Here is an 18,129-nt window from a genome sequence, read left to right on the forward strand (position 1 = left end):
ATATTATTAAAATATCTTTTTCCAAAGAAATAAAGGATTAATATATACGTGGGTTAACTTATTTATAATCATATAATCACTTCGCCTTATACTAATCTTTTGGTGTGGTACAATTCTACTATTTATAAGTAATATATTCACCAAACTTGGATTATTTTTTTGCTGTGGGACAATTTTACTATTTATACGTAGTATATATTCATCAAACCTGCATTGTTTTTCAGAGTGGGACAAATATCATAGTCAGAATTACACCATTTTTTTTGCACTTAGTTCGACATCCAACCAGATCCCGAATACGGACAATTGCTACTCATTATATCTAATATTTATATTTAGATTTAATAATATGATCAAGTACTCTCCATTAATAATGTTCGATATTAACTTAGTTTGAATGCCCGTGTGTTGCAACGGGGTAATTAACTTATTTATAATGCAAAAAAAAAAAACGTTATAAGGGTTTAATATTTATATTCTATGTGAGACTATGTCTAATGATTTGTTTACATATTATTAAAATATTTCTTTCAAAAAAAATAAAGGATTAATATATACGTGGGTTAACTTATTTATAATCATATAATCACTCCACCTTATACTAATCTTTTGGTGTGGTACAATTCTACTATTTATAAGTAATATATTCACCAAACTTGGATTATTTTTCTGATGTGGGACAATTCTACTATTTATACATAGTATATATTCATCAAACATGCATTGTTTTTCAATGTGGGACAAATATCATACTCAGAATTACACCATTTTTTTGGCACTTAGTTCGACATCCAACAGATCCCGAATACCGAATACGGACAATTGCTACTCATTATATCTAATAGTTATATTTAAATTTAATAATATGATCAAGTACTTTCAATTAATATTTGTATTTTGTTTTTCTTCAATTTTTTTTTTATCATAATTGAGATACAGAAATTTCTCGTGGTACCCCTTAATTTTGTCAGATTTTCCATGTTACCCCTACTTTTAAGAACCTGCCTATGGTACTCTTGAGGTTCCATTTTTTTTTCCATGGTACCCCCTAATGTAAAGGCTGTTAAATGGACGTTAAGTTTGATAGCGTGACAATAAAATAAAAATTAAAAAATAATACCCCCTTTATTGTTTTATTGGTACAGATTTCTCTCTCTTTTAAATGAAAATTTAATTAACTATATCATTATAATATTGGAAATTTTTCATGGTAACATTGAACTTTGATAGATTACACATGGTACCCCTAATTTTAAGTTTCTACAAATGGTACCCATGTCTTTACCTTTTTCTTTCCCAAAATACCACTTGAATATAAAATAAGAAATACAGAGTATATATTATATATAATAACTAAAAGATTTTCTAAAGATTAACTTAGGTTAGAGATCAATATTCTAGAGACAGTAATACAAACTCTTTTAAGAGCTCTCTCTGACAATACTTAAAAGATTTTGGGTTATGACTTCTATTTATAATCATAAGATCACTTTGCCTTATGGTAATCTTTCGATGTGGGACAATTCTAATATTTATACATAGTATATTCACCACACTTACATTACTTTTCAATGTAGAACAAATAACATACTAAATACACCATTTTTTTTGCACCTGCTTTGACATCAACCCGATTTAATAATGAGAAATTACAATAAAATCTACAATCTAATGAATAATGATAACATTTTTTTGTCACAATCTAATTTTATAATTTTCATACGATACTTTTTTGTCAAATGAAATATAAAGTTTTTATATCAAAATTATAAACATCACTTTAATATAATATAGAAAATGTATATATATGTGACAGTTCTATTATTTATACATAATATATTCACCACACCTACATTTTTTTTCAATGTGGGACATATAACATACTAAAAAGTATATATTTTTTATATCAAAAAAATTTGGGTTAATACCTAAGTTTCAAGGATTCCTCATATTTATATTTATAGAATCACTCTACCATATACTATTCTTTCGATGTGAGATACATAATTTAATTATTTAGACGTAGTATGTTCATCATGCCTACATTATTTTTCAATGTGAAAGATATAACATACCAAGAATTACATATCTCTTCTTAAAAAAACCACTACTGTATACATATTATTTTTCTTTAAAGGTAAAACCACTTAGTCTCGATCATTAATTAGATAGGGATCTCTACATCGTACATATAACGACTCATTAACGCTTTACTACTGCATTCAGAAGACAACCATTAGTAAAATCTTTAGTTTTGTACTGTGTCAGGAGACTACCATTAGTAAAACCTTTAGTTTTGTATTTTTTGATTTTCATGTTCATGTTCTTAACTCTTTCCCGGGTATTTTCCAACGATTTTCACTTTATTTTTTATATCATATCGTAGATAATAATGATAGAAAATCTTAAGAGCTCTTTAAAACAATATTTATGAGACTCAACAAATTTTGGGTGGATACATAAGTTCCAAATATGCATCCTATTTATAATCATAGGATCAAATCACCTTATACTAATCTTTGGATGTGGAACAATTCTACTATTTATATGTAGTATATTCACCACACCTACGTTATTTTCCAATGTGGGACAAAACATACTAAAAATTACACAATTTTACATATTAAGAAGTACACCATCTTTAATATGTGCAAATAATATGAAATTTATACTCTAATAATAGCATTTTTTACCACAAAGCTAATTATATTATTTTCATAATTTTTTTAGCGATATTTTTTTGCCAAATGAAATGTAAAAGTTTGATATAAAAATTGGAAATATCATTTGAATATAATTTAGGAAATATACATATTATAATAATTAAAAGATTTTCCACTTTATTTTTTACATAAAAAATTATATTTTCCTAAATTGATTTTTGATGATGTGGACGCTCTCAGATCCCTCGAAAAAACTCTCTTTTATATATATATATATATATATATAGATTCTTCCCTTTTCCTTTTTGCACAAGAAATAAGAAAGTGAATTTGGACCACAAAAAACACACTACTCCACATGCAATTTAATTTGGACCACACAAATTAACCAAAAAAAGGAAATAAGGAAGAAAACCCGAATAATCCGAATAAGGAAATAGGGAAGAATATAGTGAATAGGAGGGACTATACAAACTCATTTAGCTACAAACCCCCTACTAACAAGTAACAACAAATAAACCTCTTTAAAGTGTTCATATCATGGCCCACTAAATTTTTTCTCCTTATATTCTGTTTCCACAAACCTTCATATTAATTAAAAAAAAAAACATTCATATCAATTTGTAACCCCTCTGATCCTTGAACTTCAACACTTATCACTAACAATAGAAGGTTTGTAGACAAACCTCTAAAATGATGGACATGTCATCATACAAACCTTATGATGAACCTCTATGGCTAATGCCCTAATTTGTAACCCTTTTCATCCATGAACCTCAACACTCATCACAAACAATAGAAGGTTTGTAGACAAACCTCTAAATAATTGGACATGTCATCCTACAAACCTCATGATGAACTTCTATTGCTAATGCCCTGAGTTTGTGTCATTGTGTTGACACAAGTTTAACACAAATCAATCAATCAATATCTATCTATCTATCTATCTATCTATCTATATTAATAAAGAAAATTTTTTTCGAGCGATTATAGAGACTCCAACCTCCGCGAAACTCTTAAAGTAAATATTAAAAAAAAAGATAAACTACATGAATTAAATAATGAATGAAACTATATCAACTATGAACAACTAAACATATCTCGTAAAATTTTATAGATTTATTTATTATTTATTTATGCTATATTTCCCACGTAAAATCTCCAAAATCGGTGGTAACACACTACACCTTATACAAGCCAAATACTATATTATTTTCTCAAACAAACACGCTCCGTAATCATTAAACAAAAAAGGACTTCTATTAAACTTGAATAACTTTGTGATATATATACATGCATGAATGCACGATTGAATCAAATTCATCTATATCTCTCCCTTCTCTAATTTATTACGATTGCATGTTAAGCTAATTTTTTAGCTCAAACATTGATTGTGTATATATTAGATGCTTTTTTTTAGGAAGTATATTACAAAGATATAAAGTATCGATCTCTAATATTATTGTTTGCGATAAATTTTCAGGTACAATCGGGATTGCAATTTGTGCGTAGATCTGGTTGTTGAATTCAGAGATGGAACCTTATTAATGGGTAAAAATGTTTATTATAAGATACCGTTTTACCATAATTTTTTGTAAAACCGCCTTACACAAGTATGTGTGATCTCACAAAGGTGTATTTGGAGTATATAAAAACATATCGAGTTGATAAGACGCGGCCGTGTTGGCTGACTTTAGATATATTATTATTGCTTTCCCTTATATTCTTATTTTTGTTGTCCAACTTTTTATATTGTCATATACAATTATTCTATACTTTGGGTGTTAATTTCTTTGAATTTCGTCTACGGAACGAGTCGACGAAGAATATTGTGGAATTGGAATGCAAAAATATTGGTAAATCAGTAAGTGGGATGGTATGTTCAGGATGATTCAAAGGTTCCTCAAGCCAAACATGTATACTCTGCATTGGATAGTGATAGGGCGTCATCGGGTGACGTCTAAATTGGGTGCCACCCTCTTATAACCATTCTTAATTGTTGGAGTCCCCACTCACCCCATGTGAGACGGTGGCGCCCAAATTGGGTGTCACCCGGTGGCGCTCTTTCATTTTCCTATTTAGAAATAATAAAAGTTATCATATGAAAATTAATGCTAATTAAAAGATAAAATGTAATCTCCAAGAGAAATATTCTTAGTCTTGTGGTGATCACTAAGAACTCAAAATAAAAAGTTCTTCTATTGCAAGTAAAAGGTTGTTCTTAATTTTAAGAATTGAGTTCCAAAATAAGAACTTGGTTGTTTATACATGGGATTTTTTTTTTGATGAAAACACCCAAAGGTGTTACTCTAGCATTGAAATATCAAAACGTACAGCATTCTGAGCATTCGTCGGTAATACATTCGACCATTCTGTTCTACCAACGACCCTAGGATAAATATGAGCTAAACAATGCGCTACGCAATTATTGACCCGACTAGTATGTGACCATAAAACAGACTCAAAAACATTACATAAAAGTAAAATATCATCCGTAACTTGTGAAAAAATACTCCTCCCACTCCGCTTTCCCTTAAGTGATTCAATCAGCTGTAGACAGTCACTTTCCATCACAACCTTCCGCAGACCTCTCGCTTTCGCTTCATTTAAGCCCTCCCACATCGCCACCGCCTCCGCAATACACGACTCCCAGTACTCCACTCGGACCGTTGTCAACCCCCACAACACCTCCCCGCCTTCCCCCCTGCAGACAATTCCCGTGCTAGTCCCTTCTCCCTCTTTCGCTCCTGCATCCACATTTATCTTTACATATCCCCTCGGAGCCGCCTTCCACGCATCGACCTTTTCCCCATCCCCTCGTCGGCCTGTTCTACCACGGTTTCTCCACCCACTGTCCACAATCCCCTCCCCCTCACTTAGAACATCCCGAACCCGTCTGCACACCCTCTCGGGTTCCACCTCCATTTCATCGAAAACAATCTTGTTCCGATGTTCCCAAATTGCCCAACACCCTACCATAAACGTACCATACTCCGCTACACTCATGTCCCTCCAACGCTCCTCCACCCAACACCGAATTCCACCCATTCGTTCCTCAGCTTCCCACCGTAGCTCCAGCTGCTCCCACACCCATCTCGCCATCCTGCAATCTCGAAATAAGTGTATACTAGACTCGTCAGACAAATTACACAAGGAATAAAGAGAGGACTCACCTTTCACTCGAGCAGCGATGTTTGCCTTTGTTGCTAGCGCATCATTACACAGTTGCCAAAAGAAGAGTTTTACGCGTGGCCAAACCGGTACCTTCCATAGTTTATTCCATAGCCATCTTGTATTCGTCGAATCCGACTGTTCTGCCATGTCTAACCAGTCTCCTGCCAACAATCGATAAGCAGACTTCACTGTGAAGACCTCGTCCCGCTCTCCACTCCAATACCACTCATCTCTCGGCCTGTTCGGGCTCAACCGAATATTTGTGATTCGTTCTCGCTCAAAAGGCAGGAAAAGCATGTTAATTCTCTCCACATCCCATGTCCGATCACCCGTAATCAAGTTCGCCACCAGAAGCTCTTCTTGACCAGCCGGGCAAGGTGAAATTACCCTACCTGACCGAGTACTTGGCACCCATGCATCTCCCCAAACCCGGGTGTGATTCCCGTCGCCTATCCTCCGCCGCAAGCCCTTCACCAACACTTCCCGCGCTTCCCAGATACTACGCCACGCATAGCTGGGGTTATGCCCCAACTCCGCTCCAAGAAAGTCACTCCCCGAGTAGTTCTTAGCCTTCATCATCCTCGCCCACAAACTATCCGGACAAGTCAACAGCCTCCAAGCTTGTTTAGCTAGAAGAGCGAGATTGAATAATCTAAAGTCACGGAAACCCATACCCCCACTTCCCTTTGGCTTACACAACTTCTTCCACGCAATCCAGAAAATACCTCTCTTGCCCTCCTCATGGCCCCACCAGAACCGCGTTATCATGGATCGAAGCTCGTCACAAAAGTTGGCTGGAATTTTGAACACACTCATCACATAGGTAGGAAGAGAATTGGCCACGGCCTTTATGAGAACTTCCTTACCCGCCCTAGACAATAATTTCCCACGCCAACCTTGCAGTATTTTACACAATTTGTCTCGAATGATATAAGTGATGACCTTCTTCGACCTCCCAATTACAGTGGGTAATCCCAGGTAGCGTTTCTTCTCCTCCACAACTCCCACTCCCAGCCTCTCCGCCACCCTAGTTCGCTGCTCATTTGACACCCTCTGGCTGAACGAGACCGTAGTCTTTTCCAGGCTGATCAATTGGCCCGAGGCCGATTCATATTGACGTAACACATTGTTGATTATATCCGCCTCATCCAAAGTAGCTCGAGCAAAGAAACTACTATCGTCTGCAAACAGCAAATGAGAAATAGCGGGAGCACTCCTTGCTATACGGATCCCATGAAGCGAATTTTCTTCAACAGCCCGTCTCATAAGATTAGATAACGCCTCAGCACAGAGAATAAATAAGTAAGGTGATAACGGGTCACCTTGTCTGAGCCCTCTAGTAGGCCGAAAATCCTTAGAAGGTGTACCATTGTTTATACATGGGAATTTGAGTACCAATAAGCATACTTTGAAAAATGTGGAAGACCAATTACTTATTTTATATTTTTATTTAAAAACTTTATACAAATATCATTTATTGTGTGCAAAAGTTCTTAAATATTGGAACTAATAAAATATAACATGGCATAAGAATAACTTAATATAAAGTTCTTCTATTGCTATTGCTCTAACTTAGCCAAGAGATAATAGCAGTCTTTGACCATTTTGAATGTCATTATTCACATGTCACTCAAACATAAATAATGAAATCATCAACGTATGGTGATAAAAAAAATACCAATTCATGGACTATACCACGAAAAAATATATATATATAAGTTCAGATTCTTATACGTTAGTTGTACAATACTTTTATACAACTGGATGTACAATCTTATTTATGAAAAAATACATATACGGAGTATTTTTCTAAGCATTGGTAGGATAATAAATAAATACAAAACCACAATCAATCAATATCCTATTTGAATATTAAAGAAGTGTAAGAGACTATACCCTATTTGAATTTGTATACAAAACATGAAAGCGTGAATCAAACTAGATATATTATAATTAGTAGTTATGCTGGAATATCATATAGACTACTATATTTTACACGAAAATAACGATATATTATAAGTATCGAATCAAGGATTTACCTTTCGATCTTTTTTTTTTTTTTTTTTTTTTGGGAAAGGTTAAGTATATTAATCATCAACAAAGGAGTACAAAAAGTTCGTATATGTGACTGATTACAAACTAGTATCTATCAAGTATAAGCAAAACTGTCCTACTAACAATCTATTGTGTCAAATGTTGGATCCAAGCGTCATCTTCTCTAGGAATAACAGATTTGTTTCGAGTTCTGAACCGAGTGCACACAGACTGAATTCCCTGGGTAACAATAATGCCAGGTTGGGTGACTTTGGAGTACAATCTTGCTTTGTTACGTTCCTGCCATATAAGATAGATCAACTGAATATAACAAGCACTGGTGATCCTTCTCACCAAAAGACTATTCCTTCTCCCTCTTCTACACCAGCCGACAAGTCCACGAGGATCAAAAGAGAATTGAAGCTTTTGTTGCAGTAACTGCACACATCTGGTAGTATATACGCAGTCAAAAAAGAGATGGTCATGAGATTCATCTTGACTGTAACAAAGAAAGCATCTAAGATCAGAGGCACCTTCCATACGAGTAAGACGGTCTTTAGTAAGTAATCTGCCTAGAACAACAACCCAATAAATAAAAGAAGCTTTAGGGACATTCATAGAGTTCCAGCAAACTCTCCACCAACTGACTTCAGGATTAGGCCCCCTTAACCAGTTGTACCCCTCTTTAACAGTGTAGGCAGCCTGCTTCCCCATCCAGCAATCAACAGAGTAAGCAGGCCTAAAGATGGTCATAATATGTGCAATTTTTTTCCAAGACCAACTACAATCAGGTGGGGGATTATAGTTGGTCCAATGAGTGCCCTTCAAATAGATATGATAAATCCACTTCACCCACAAATGATCTTTCTTTGAGGCAATCCACCACACATACTTCCCAAGCAATGCCTTGTTCCAATTTTTTGAGTGCTTGATCCCCAAACCACCTTCAGCTTTGGGCAGGCAACATTTATCCCAGCTCACTGCAGGGGTCCGTAAGTAAGAATCCTTGCCCCCTCATAAGAAATTCCTACACAGACTATCAATCCTATTCATTATGCCATTAGGAATTAAGAAGATAGTAGACCAATAAGAATGCAAGGACTGTAAAACTGAGGTGACCAATGTGAGTCTACCAGCATAAGACAAATGATTAGCCCCCCAAGATCTAATCCTAGCAGTAATCTTATCCATAAGTTTCCTTCCCTCAGTTTTAGTGAGCTTCTTAGACGAGATAGGGACCCCCAAATATTTGAAGGGAAGGGAGCCCTTCTTAATTACAGAAACCTGCAAAATAGCCTCCACAGTCTGAGGTAGAACACCATTGAAGTAAAATTCAGTCTTCTCTTTGTTGAGACATAACCCAGAGGCAGCTGAGAAGGTAGCAAAATCCCTTAGGAGCCACATAATAGAAGTATCAGTGCCTTTAGAGAAGAGAAGAAGGTCATCAGCAAATAAGAGGTGATTCAGTCTCAAATGACCACACAGTGGGTGGAATCTAAAATCATCTTGTTGCCCTACAACATTGAGAATCTTGGAGAGGTACTCCATACAAATAGTAAAGAGGAGTGGGGATAGAGGATCACCTTGTCTAAACCCACGTTTGCCTTTGAAAAAACCAAAAGAATTTCCATTAAGAGTTAAGGAATAAGTAGGAGAAGAGACACAACTCATAATCCACCCAATGAACTATTCAGGGAACTAAAGATGATGGAGCATCTGAGAGAGGAAGTCCCACTCAATACTATCATAAGCCTTCCTCAGGTCAATATTGACAAGACACCTAGGGGAGGTAGCTTTCCTATTATATAGCCTCACAAGGTCCTGACAAATAAGGACATTCTCAACAATATTTCTACCTTTAATGAAGCCCCCTTGATTAACACTCACAAGATCAGGCAAGACCTTACCCAACCTGTTGCAAAGGAGTTTAGCAATACATTTGTATATAGTATTACAACAGGCTATAGGTCTAAATTCAAGGACACTTGTAGGGTTACTGACTTTTGGGATAAGAGTAATATTGGTAGTATTGAGCTGTTTGAGGAGTTTGCCAGTAGAAAAAAAGTCCTTAATAGCATCACAAATTCCATGCCCCACCAAGGCCACCATGTCCCAAGAGTCCTTAAAGAACTGACTATTAAAACCATCAGGACCAGGACTTTTAGAAGCAAGAATAGAGAAGAAACAATCCTTAATTTCCTCACAAGTCACAGGCTGTAAAAGAATGTTAGCCAAGGAAGCATCAACTACTTTACCAGATCTAACAGTGGCTTTATGAACTTTAGTAGTAGGCTTGCTAGTTCCCAATAGGCCTTCATAATACTCCAAGAATGCACTCTCAATATCTTGAGGATCCTGATGAAGACTCCCATGAACATCTTTAATCTGAAAGACTTTGTTCTGAATTTGTCTCTGTTTTATCTGACTATGAAAATACCTGGAGTTTTCATCACCTCCTTGCAACCAATCAGCTTTGGACTTTTGTTTCAAGTAGCTAATTTTTGCTTTCTGTAAGGTGTCATATGAAGCAGCAGCCTCTCTTTCAGCAAGACTGAGATGAGTGTCATGAGGGTTCTGATGGAGCTGGGTTTGCAAATCATCCAACATAAGTCTAGCCATATCAGCAGTGCGTTCCACATCAGAAAATTTATTCTTATTAAGAAGCTTAAGTGGTTTCTTTAAATTTCTAAGTTTAGTAACCACTTGATACATTTTGACCCCCACCACAGATCTATTCCACTCATGTTGAATAATTTCCTTAAACTGAGGGTCAAGACTCCACATGTTGAAGTATCTGAAGCTAGGTTTCCTAGCAGGGGTATCGGGTTTCCTAGAGACAATGCAGAAACAGTGATCAAAATTGCCTTCATTCATGAAATATGCCTTGCTATCAGGATAAAGAAGCATCCAATCAATATTAACCATGAATCTGTCAATTCTAGAGAAAACCCTTGTGGATGGATCCTGCTTATTGTTCCAAGTAAAGAAGGAACCATAAGCTTGAATATCAGTAACTTCACAATAACTCACACACTGCCTAAACTCTCTGATTTCATTCCAAGTCACATCACTCCCAAGCCTCTCATTATAGTTAAGCAAGGAATTAAAGTCACCACATATGCACCAAGGTTTAGAACAATTATCTTTAAGATTGTTGAGTTGATTCCATAAACCCTGCCTCTCCCCTTCAGAATTGAATCCATAAACCATAGTATACTAAAAGGAATCTCCAGAGCTAATTTCAGTAGCCTCTACAGTAATATGCTGCTCTGAACTAGCAAGAAGATGAATAGAAAATAACTGTGGAAGCCACATTATCCAAACTCTTCCTCCAGGATGATGACTATTATTATTAACTCCCTCCCAGTAATGACCTAACCTATGCAGAACATTTAAGAAGTCATGCTCTTTTATTTTAGTTTCTACTAAACCAAATAAACCAACCTTATTCTGATAAAGAAATCTCTTAATATCTAGCTGTTTATTTGGATTATTCATTCCACGAACATTCCAAAATCCTAATTTATCCATTAGCACTAGAAGATGATTCTCCACCATCTACAGACACATGATCAATACCCTTCCCCTTATCCTGAGTTGGTGACACAGCCTCAGCATAAGTTTTGCCAGGACTGGTAGAAGGATGGTGCACCAGTTCCTGCCTAGTGACCTGAAGAATAGGGCTAGCAATAGGTATCAGAGAGGAGTCATGATGAGTAGGACCACCAAAAAGAGTCTCAGGCACCGGCTCCACTGATGCAGGAGGCTGTGTAGGAGGAGCCACGGGACCAGGGGCTTTCACCATTGGCCTCCACACCTGAATTATGCGTGGTGCAGCAGCCTTCTTAATACAATCCTCTTTAGTGTGACCAATACCTTTACAGGCTCCACAACTTACTGGTTTCCACTCATATTCCACACCAACACTGACATCTACCCCATTTTCATCCTTAAAATAAATTCTATCCGGTAATTCCTGCCCTATTTCAACCTCCACCAGAAGACGAGCATATCCAATTTTGGTCTTATCCATTGTAGAAGCATCAGCACGCAGAAACTTACCAATAAGAGACGCAATTTTCTCCAGGCTAGACGCTCCCCAGAATTTAAGTTCCAACCCACATAAACGAAGCCAAACTGGTACAGCCTTGTCAGGTTCCTTAGCCAAAGAAGCATTTTCAGTCCATGGTTTAACAACAAGAGGTTTGTTCCCAAACATTGGAAAACCCTGCTTCAAAACCAGGTCTCTACACTCCATAGTCGGAAAGTGAACCAGAAACGCCCCGTTAGGCAAGAAAGACACTTTATCGTATTTATATTGACCCCAAATAGTCTTAATAAAGCCAGATAACTGTGCCCATTGAGGGTTACCCCCCAACACATAGCAGATGACCGCAGTTGACCAATATTCAAGTTCTGGTTTAACGTCATCAAGGGTGATTTGAACAGATTTCTTAGGAGTGTTAGGACGACGCTTACCATGAAATTGAGTCCATCCAGATTCTGCAGGTACTGGTTCATCCTCTGCCTCAGAGACTTCAGATTCTTCATATTCAACATCTTCAACCACAGTATCCATATCAAGGACCGGAATCCCCACAATCTCACTAACCGAACGGATGGTCTTCGCATCAGAAGATTGCGGAATCACAGGACCTTCAGAACAAGCTGGTATCACTAAATCAGTAGGTTCCCCCATTTCGTCACTGTTATCACTATTATCCAGGTGAAGATCAGCAGTATTTGTGAAAGAAAGTCGTAATTTTGCCTTTGATTGTAGTTTTTGTTTGTTGAGAGAAGATTTTGATCGTGGTTTCTTTGCCATGGTGCAACCGAAACCCTAATTTCCTAGAGAGGATTTTCTCCCTCTAGAAATCATTCTCCCTCTGTAAGATCCTTTCTTGATTTTCCTGATTTACCTTTCAATCAGGTTGACTTAAAAACACAATGCTTTTTAGTGTCTCTCAGAGACTTGACTTATATTAAATAATTAAAGATAAACACGATTGCGGATAAGTGAGTGTATACAATCCAGAAAAAAAGTTAAATTGAACCCTCCGGGATGGCAAAATAAAATGAAAGGCATTTATGAAACGATCAGGTAATGAAAAAGGGAATATATTTCAGAGACAAAAAGATTACAAAACATCTAAGATAATGTATAAATAGAGAAAAATAGAGTCAAGAATTGTCTTGAGCACTAGCTGTGAAAACCCCAACTTACACAGGCGACATCTTATCATTTAATTACATTTGCAATATATACGAAAGAATATTAGAGATAGGCACGTGCATCGCACAGGTAATAAACTTGACCGTTCTACAATTACTACAGAGTCAATATAGAATATTATACAAATAGGCCCGTGCATCGCACGGGCATTAAATCTAGGATGCTTTTTTTTTTTTTATAATTATACTATTAGCATTAGAATTAGGAGATAAATAATTATTTATAATTTTTCTATTATAATTAGGAATATAATTTTCCTATTAGAAATGATAATTAATTAATTATTTTACAATTTTCCTATTAGAAATAGAAAATAAATTAACAATTTATTAAGGCTTTTTTTTCCTAATTATACTATTAGAATTAGGAGATAATAATTATTCAAATTTTTTCTATTATAATTAAGAATATAATTTTCCTATTATAAATGAGAATTAATAAATTATTTTACAATTTTATTATTAGAAACAGGAAATAACTTAATTATCTACAATTTATTAATATTAAAAAATTATTCATTAGTATTTGTTCACTTTTTATTAAATTAGAAGGAAAAAAAAACCTTTGATATATTTATAATATCCAATTATATAACAACTTCCGATTAAAAAAAAAGAGGTATTATGAGGCTAAAAGGCCCTAGGCCAAACTGGGTTGTGAGAAATGTGCATGTATAATACGTACTACATGGAATTTACTCATGTAAAAAGTAAAATGAACGCTGAAATATGCCCCTACGTCTTTTGTTATTGCTAATGTCATATTTAATTATACATAAGACAAAGTTTATTTTTCAAATGTCATATGTATTTCTCCTACTAATTTTAAAGTTATTTCCCTCACAATACACTTCAACTTCTATTGATAATTTATTATTATATTATTTACATTCATTTGTCATTATATAAAAGTATATTAATCAATTTTTAAATAAGATATTCACAAATTATTGATAAGTACAAAGTTTGATATCTATTTTTCAAAAAGTATTAAAAGATAAAGAAAGTTGCTGCTAATTTGCGAATCGAAATATCATATTATGACAAATGAGTAAATGTTTTGAAAAACTTTATTATGCGATTGTTTTACAATTTAAAGTAAAAATGGTAACACGCGTAATAAAATAGATTTGAATGAGGTTTGAAGGTAAATTAGATACACTTATTATAGAAATATGTAGATGGTTAATATTCAATTCAAGCAACGATCAATATTAAAAAAAAATGTCATGAAAAACACATAAAAGGGTAAGAGTAGTCTTTCCCTAACATATTGAAGACCGTCTCTCTCAAGCTTTTCTTCTGACAAATTTACATGCATAAAAAACGATACTATTCAATTATATGGAGCAAACTAATTATTGTTTATGCTATTTTTTTTTTTTTGTAAATTGAGCACATCATCACTATAATTTAGGGAGAGATACGAATTGGGGAAGGGTGAGACATATTCGTTATGTATAATACAATGCTACGTAGTATTGCGTTGGAATTTGGTTCACATTCAAAGGTACGTCTATAGTTTGACCGGGAGATATAACATTTAACTACCTGTAAATGTTTTTACGTAACTACCATTTAACCTAACAATGATTAAATTATGTTTGTTATTCTAAAGAAGAAGATTTGTTGTATCATTAAGTAGATTATGCAAAGTAGATATTATTGTTTTACTTGACCAATTGAAAAACAAACAGGTATTAATGAACAAAATCTAAAAACTCTCAGTCTCAAGTATCATATATATAAACTTTATATTGGTTTTATTTTCCTAAAAAAACAACATTGTCGAGAGCAAGGGTTAGTTTCCATTGGATGCTAGATATTTATAGAAATAGGGGTTTAGTTTTTCACTTGGTTGGATAAATTTGAGATAAGTTTCGGAGACAAGGATCGATCTTTCAAGGGATGAGATTATTTCAGATCATGCGTGTGAATAGGGAAGAAAAATAAGGGTCTGCGTGAAAGATTTTGTTTCAAATGAGAAGATGGGGGCAAGACTATTGCTAGAGAGAGAGAGAGAGAGAGAGAGAGAGAGAGAGAGAGAGAGAGAGAGAGAGAGAGAGAGGGTCATAAACAGCCCTAGCCATGTAGTATTGTGTCGGAATTTGGTTCACATTCAAACGTACTTCTATAGTTTGACCAGGAGATATAACATTCTAACTACCTCTAAATGTTTTTACATAATTACAATTTGATCCAACAATGATTAAATTATGGTTGTTATTGGAAAAAAGGAGATTTGTTGCATCATTAAGTTGATTATGCAGAGTAGATATTATTGTTTTCCTTGACGAATTGAAAAACAAACAGGTATTAATGAAGAAATTCTAAAAACTATCAGTCCAAGTATCATATATATATAAACTTCATATTGGTTTTATTTTCCTAAAAAAAGTATTTTATTAATCAAACACTCTTTTATTCTTATGTCAATATTATGTTAACGGGAATTATTTGTTGGTCATGCGGCATACATAAAATCTTAGACATGAACGATGTACTATATGTCTATATTCCATTTTATTGTGAAATTTATCACATATTGGTTTAATATCCGTGCAACGCACGGGCAAGAAAACTAGTTCACATCTAAAATGAACATATTTGTCGTAGTTTTCGGGTCAAATATTATGCAAAAAACAAAAACATAATGTGTTAGAGCTGACAAGTTTAAGCGGATCCGAATCCGAGCAAATCCGACCGATTGAATACGAGAATTTTGCAACCCGAAACCGACCTGACCCGATGATGACCTGTAACCCAATACGACCCAATAATCAGTGATCTGAACCGAATAAGACAGGACCCGATTTAAACCCGATTAAATTGATAACCCGACTTAAGCTTAATATCGATCAAAATCAAAGTGATTTAGTGTTTAGATTGATATGTTTGACTTACTAATGAAGTAACTAAACCATATAATGGTTAAAAACTAAATTTAATGGTCAAAAATAGAAGTAATGCGATAAAGTAACCGGACCCGTTAATTGACGCAACCCAAACCTGACCCGACCCGATACATCAATTGACCCGAAATGACTTGACCCGATAGCAACCTGACCCAAACCTGACTCGACCCGAAAGGGTAGGCTGACCTGATCTGACCCGAACTCGATATGACCCGACCCGACTAACCCAATTGTTACCTCTAATTGTGATTGCTAAATTGTTTGTCCCATGACATGCAAGTGGTTGTTACTTGACCGATTTTTTTCCCGATAAGTTAACAAAACTAGATTGATCCTCCAAGGTAGGACCAACCTATTGTTTGGGTCAAAATCTGCATATTAGGCCAAGAATAAGACTGATCTATTAGAGGAGGTATGAAGGACGAATTGGGCCAAGTAATCCAGCAACCTTGAGGAGCCCGTGAGCAAGAAGGAACCCGATGGGCTAGCGGCAGATCAAGAAGCATTGGGCCTCAGCTAGCGAGCTGTAACCCGGCAGCGAAAGACCCCATCAAGGATGTTATACGATTAACTTACTGGGCAAGAAACCTAAACCCTACTAAGGTTTGGGTCCTATATATAAGGCGAAGAAAGAGAAAAAGATCATTCATTCACATACAAAACCCTAGACATTATACTAGCAAAATAGTTGTGCCACCATTACTGTATTCGTCCTCCATATTAGAAAGCTAGTGCAATCCTTGGAAAGGTACCCCCCCCCCTTCCCGCGGTCGTTTCCCACATTGGGTTTTCCGCGTCACCAGAGCTTTTGTGTTAATCTCTTATTTACGTCTTTATTTATTTACAAATCAACCATACTTACGTCTATAGCCTCACAAATAACGTATAAGACCACTTTGACCTAAAATAACATAATTCGGTAGAAAAATACCAAAACAGTTTGGCGCCCACCGTGGGATATAGTGGTCGTCATCGTTAATTACTCAACATAGAATGGACGGAAGCAAGAACGCAACCTTAGCATCACCAACCAGGTCGAAAGGCATCCAGCCGCCGTTGATACCGCCAAATCCCATCCAGAAGCCGACATCAACGACCCAGGTTCAGGTGTCCGGGCACACGTCGAGAGTCATACACTCAGCCAAGGTCATCTTACCTCCCAAGACTCTTACTGCGGGATCAAACCCTAAGTTAGGTAAGGGGCCATAAGGCGTGCATCTCACCCCGCCACCAAGCCCAACGCAGACACTACTTAACGGCACGGACAATTTGCAGAAGGCAATAGACGGCATGCTGGAAGACCAGAGGAAGGCAAAAGCCCAAGCAACAAAGAGGAACAGGGAGCTCTGGGCACAGATAGACCTCGTGAAGCAACAAGCAAACACGCCAACAAACGTGGAAGGTAGAAGCCAGGCCCTAGTAGTAGAGCACTTATATGAGGCATCATGCAGCAGGAGCCAAACACGGCAGATCCTCACCGAGTTGGTTACCAGACTAGATCTGGCAGTGGTGCCGTCAGAAGAAAGAATAGCCCCACAAGGGTTAGGTCACCTGACACCAGACAGCTGGCAGGCTGCCAACAGCATAGAGATAATACCAGGTTATACTCCAACCAATAATTTATTTATGGCTAATCAAACACCTGACGCTAGGGATGGCAATGGGTGAGATATGGATGGGGTGGAGCCATTTCCATATCCATTTAATTTATGGTCATCCATATCCCACCCTCATCCATTTAATACTTTTTTATCCATCCATATCTATATCCACTAGGTGAAGCGGGTGGAGCGGGTACCCGTTGGATATTTTCACAACTTATAAAATTTAAAGATAATATATCATAAAAAATTGTGGCGATAAAATTAAAAGGCATACATAATTCAAGTAACAATATGTGTTAGCAAATAGCAACCCAGTGATCCAACAACAAAGTGTCTTTGCAAAGCAAGTGACCATACAAATACGCCACGCCACCTACAAAGAAACCACCAACGCATTATATTATTGATTAAACTAACAAAAGTAAGTTACTTTGATTAGTGAAAATAACATCCACATAAACACAAGTTTTACTTTTCCTAAATAACAGTATGATATTAAAATTAAGT

General features: G+C 35.9%; 1 protein-coding gene across 1 annotated transcript; it reads right to left on the bottom strand.

Moving 5' to 3' along the window:
• Window positions 1–8,018: 8,018 nt before the first annotated feature.
• On the bottom strand, window positions 8,019–9,542 carry LOC141613157 (uncharacterized). Its single transcript, XM_074431895.1, has 2 exons — window positions 9,005–9,542; window positions 8,019–8,851 (listed from the first exon to the last, which is right to left on the bottom strand). The coding sequence occupies exons 1-2, from the start codon at window positions 9,540–9,542 to the stop codon at window positions 8,019–8,021; spliced, it is 1,371 nt and encodes a 456-aa protein (XP_074287996.1).
• Between the last annotated feature and the right edge of the window lie 8,587 nt (window positions 9,543–18,129).

Source organism: Silene latifolia, chromosome 11 (genome assembly GCF_048544455.1).
Source record: "Silene latifolia isolate original U9 population chromosome 11, ASM4854445v1, whole genome shotgun sequence".
Lineage (NCBI taxonomy): Eukaryota > Viridiplantae > Streptophyta > Magnoliopsida > Caryophyllales > Caryophyllaceae > Silene > Silene latifolia.

Coding starts and splice junctions, on each gene's coding strand:
- LOC141613157 (XM_074431895.1), bottom strand. CDS start 9,542: ATGAGTTGTGTCTCTTCTCCTACTTATTCCTTAACTCTTAATGGAAAT. Junction 8,852..9,004: donor TAATCATTTGTCTTATGCTG/GTAGACTCACAT, acceptor GGACCCCTGCAG/TGAGCTGGGATAAATGTTGC.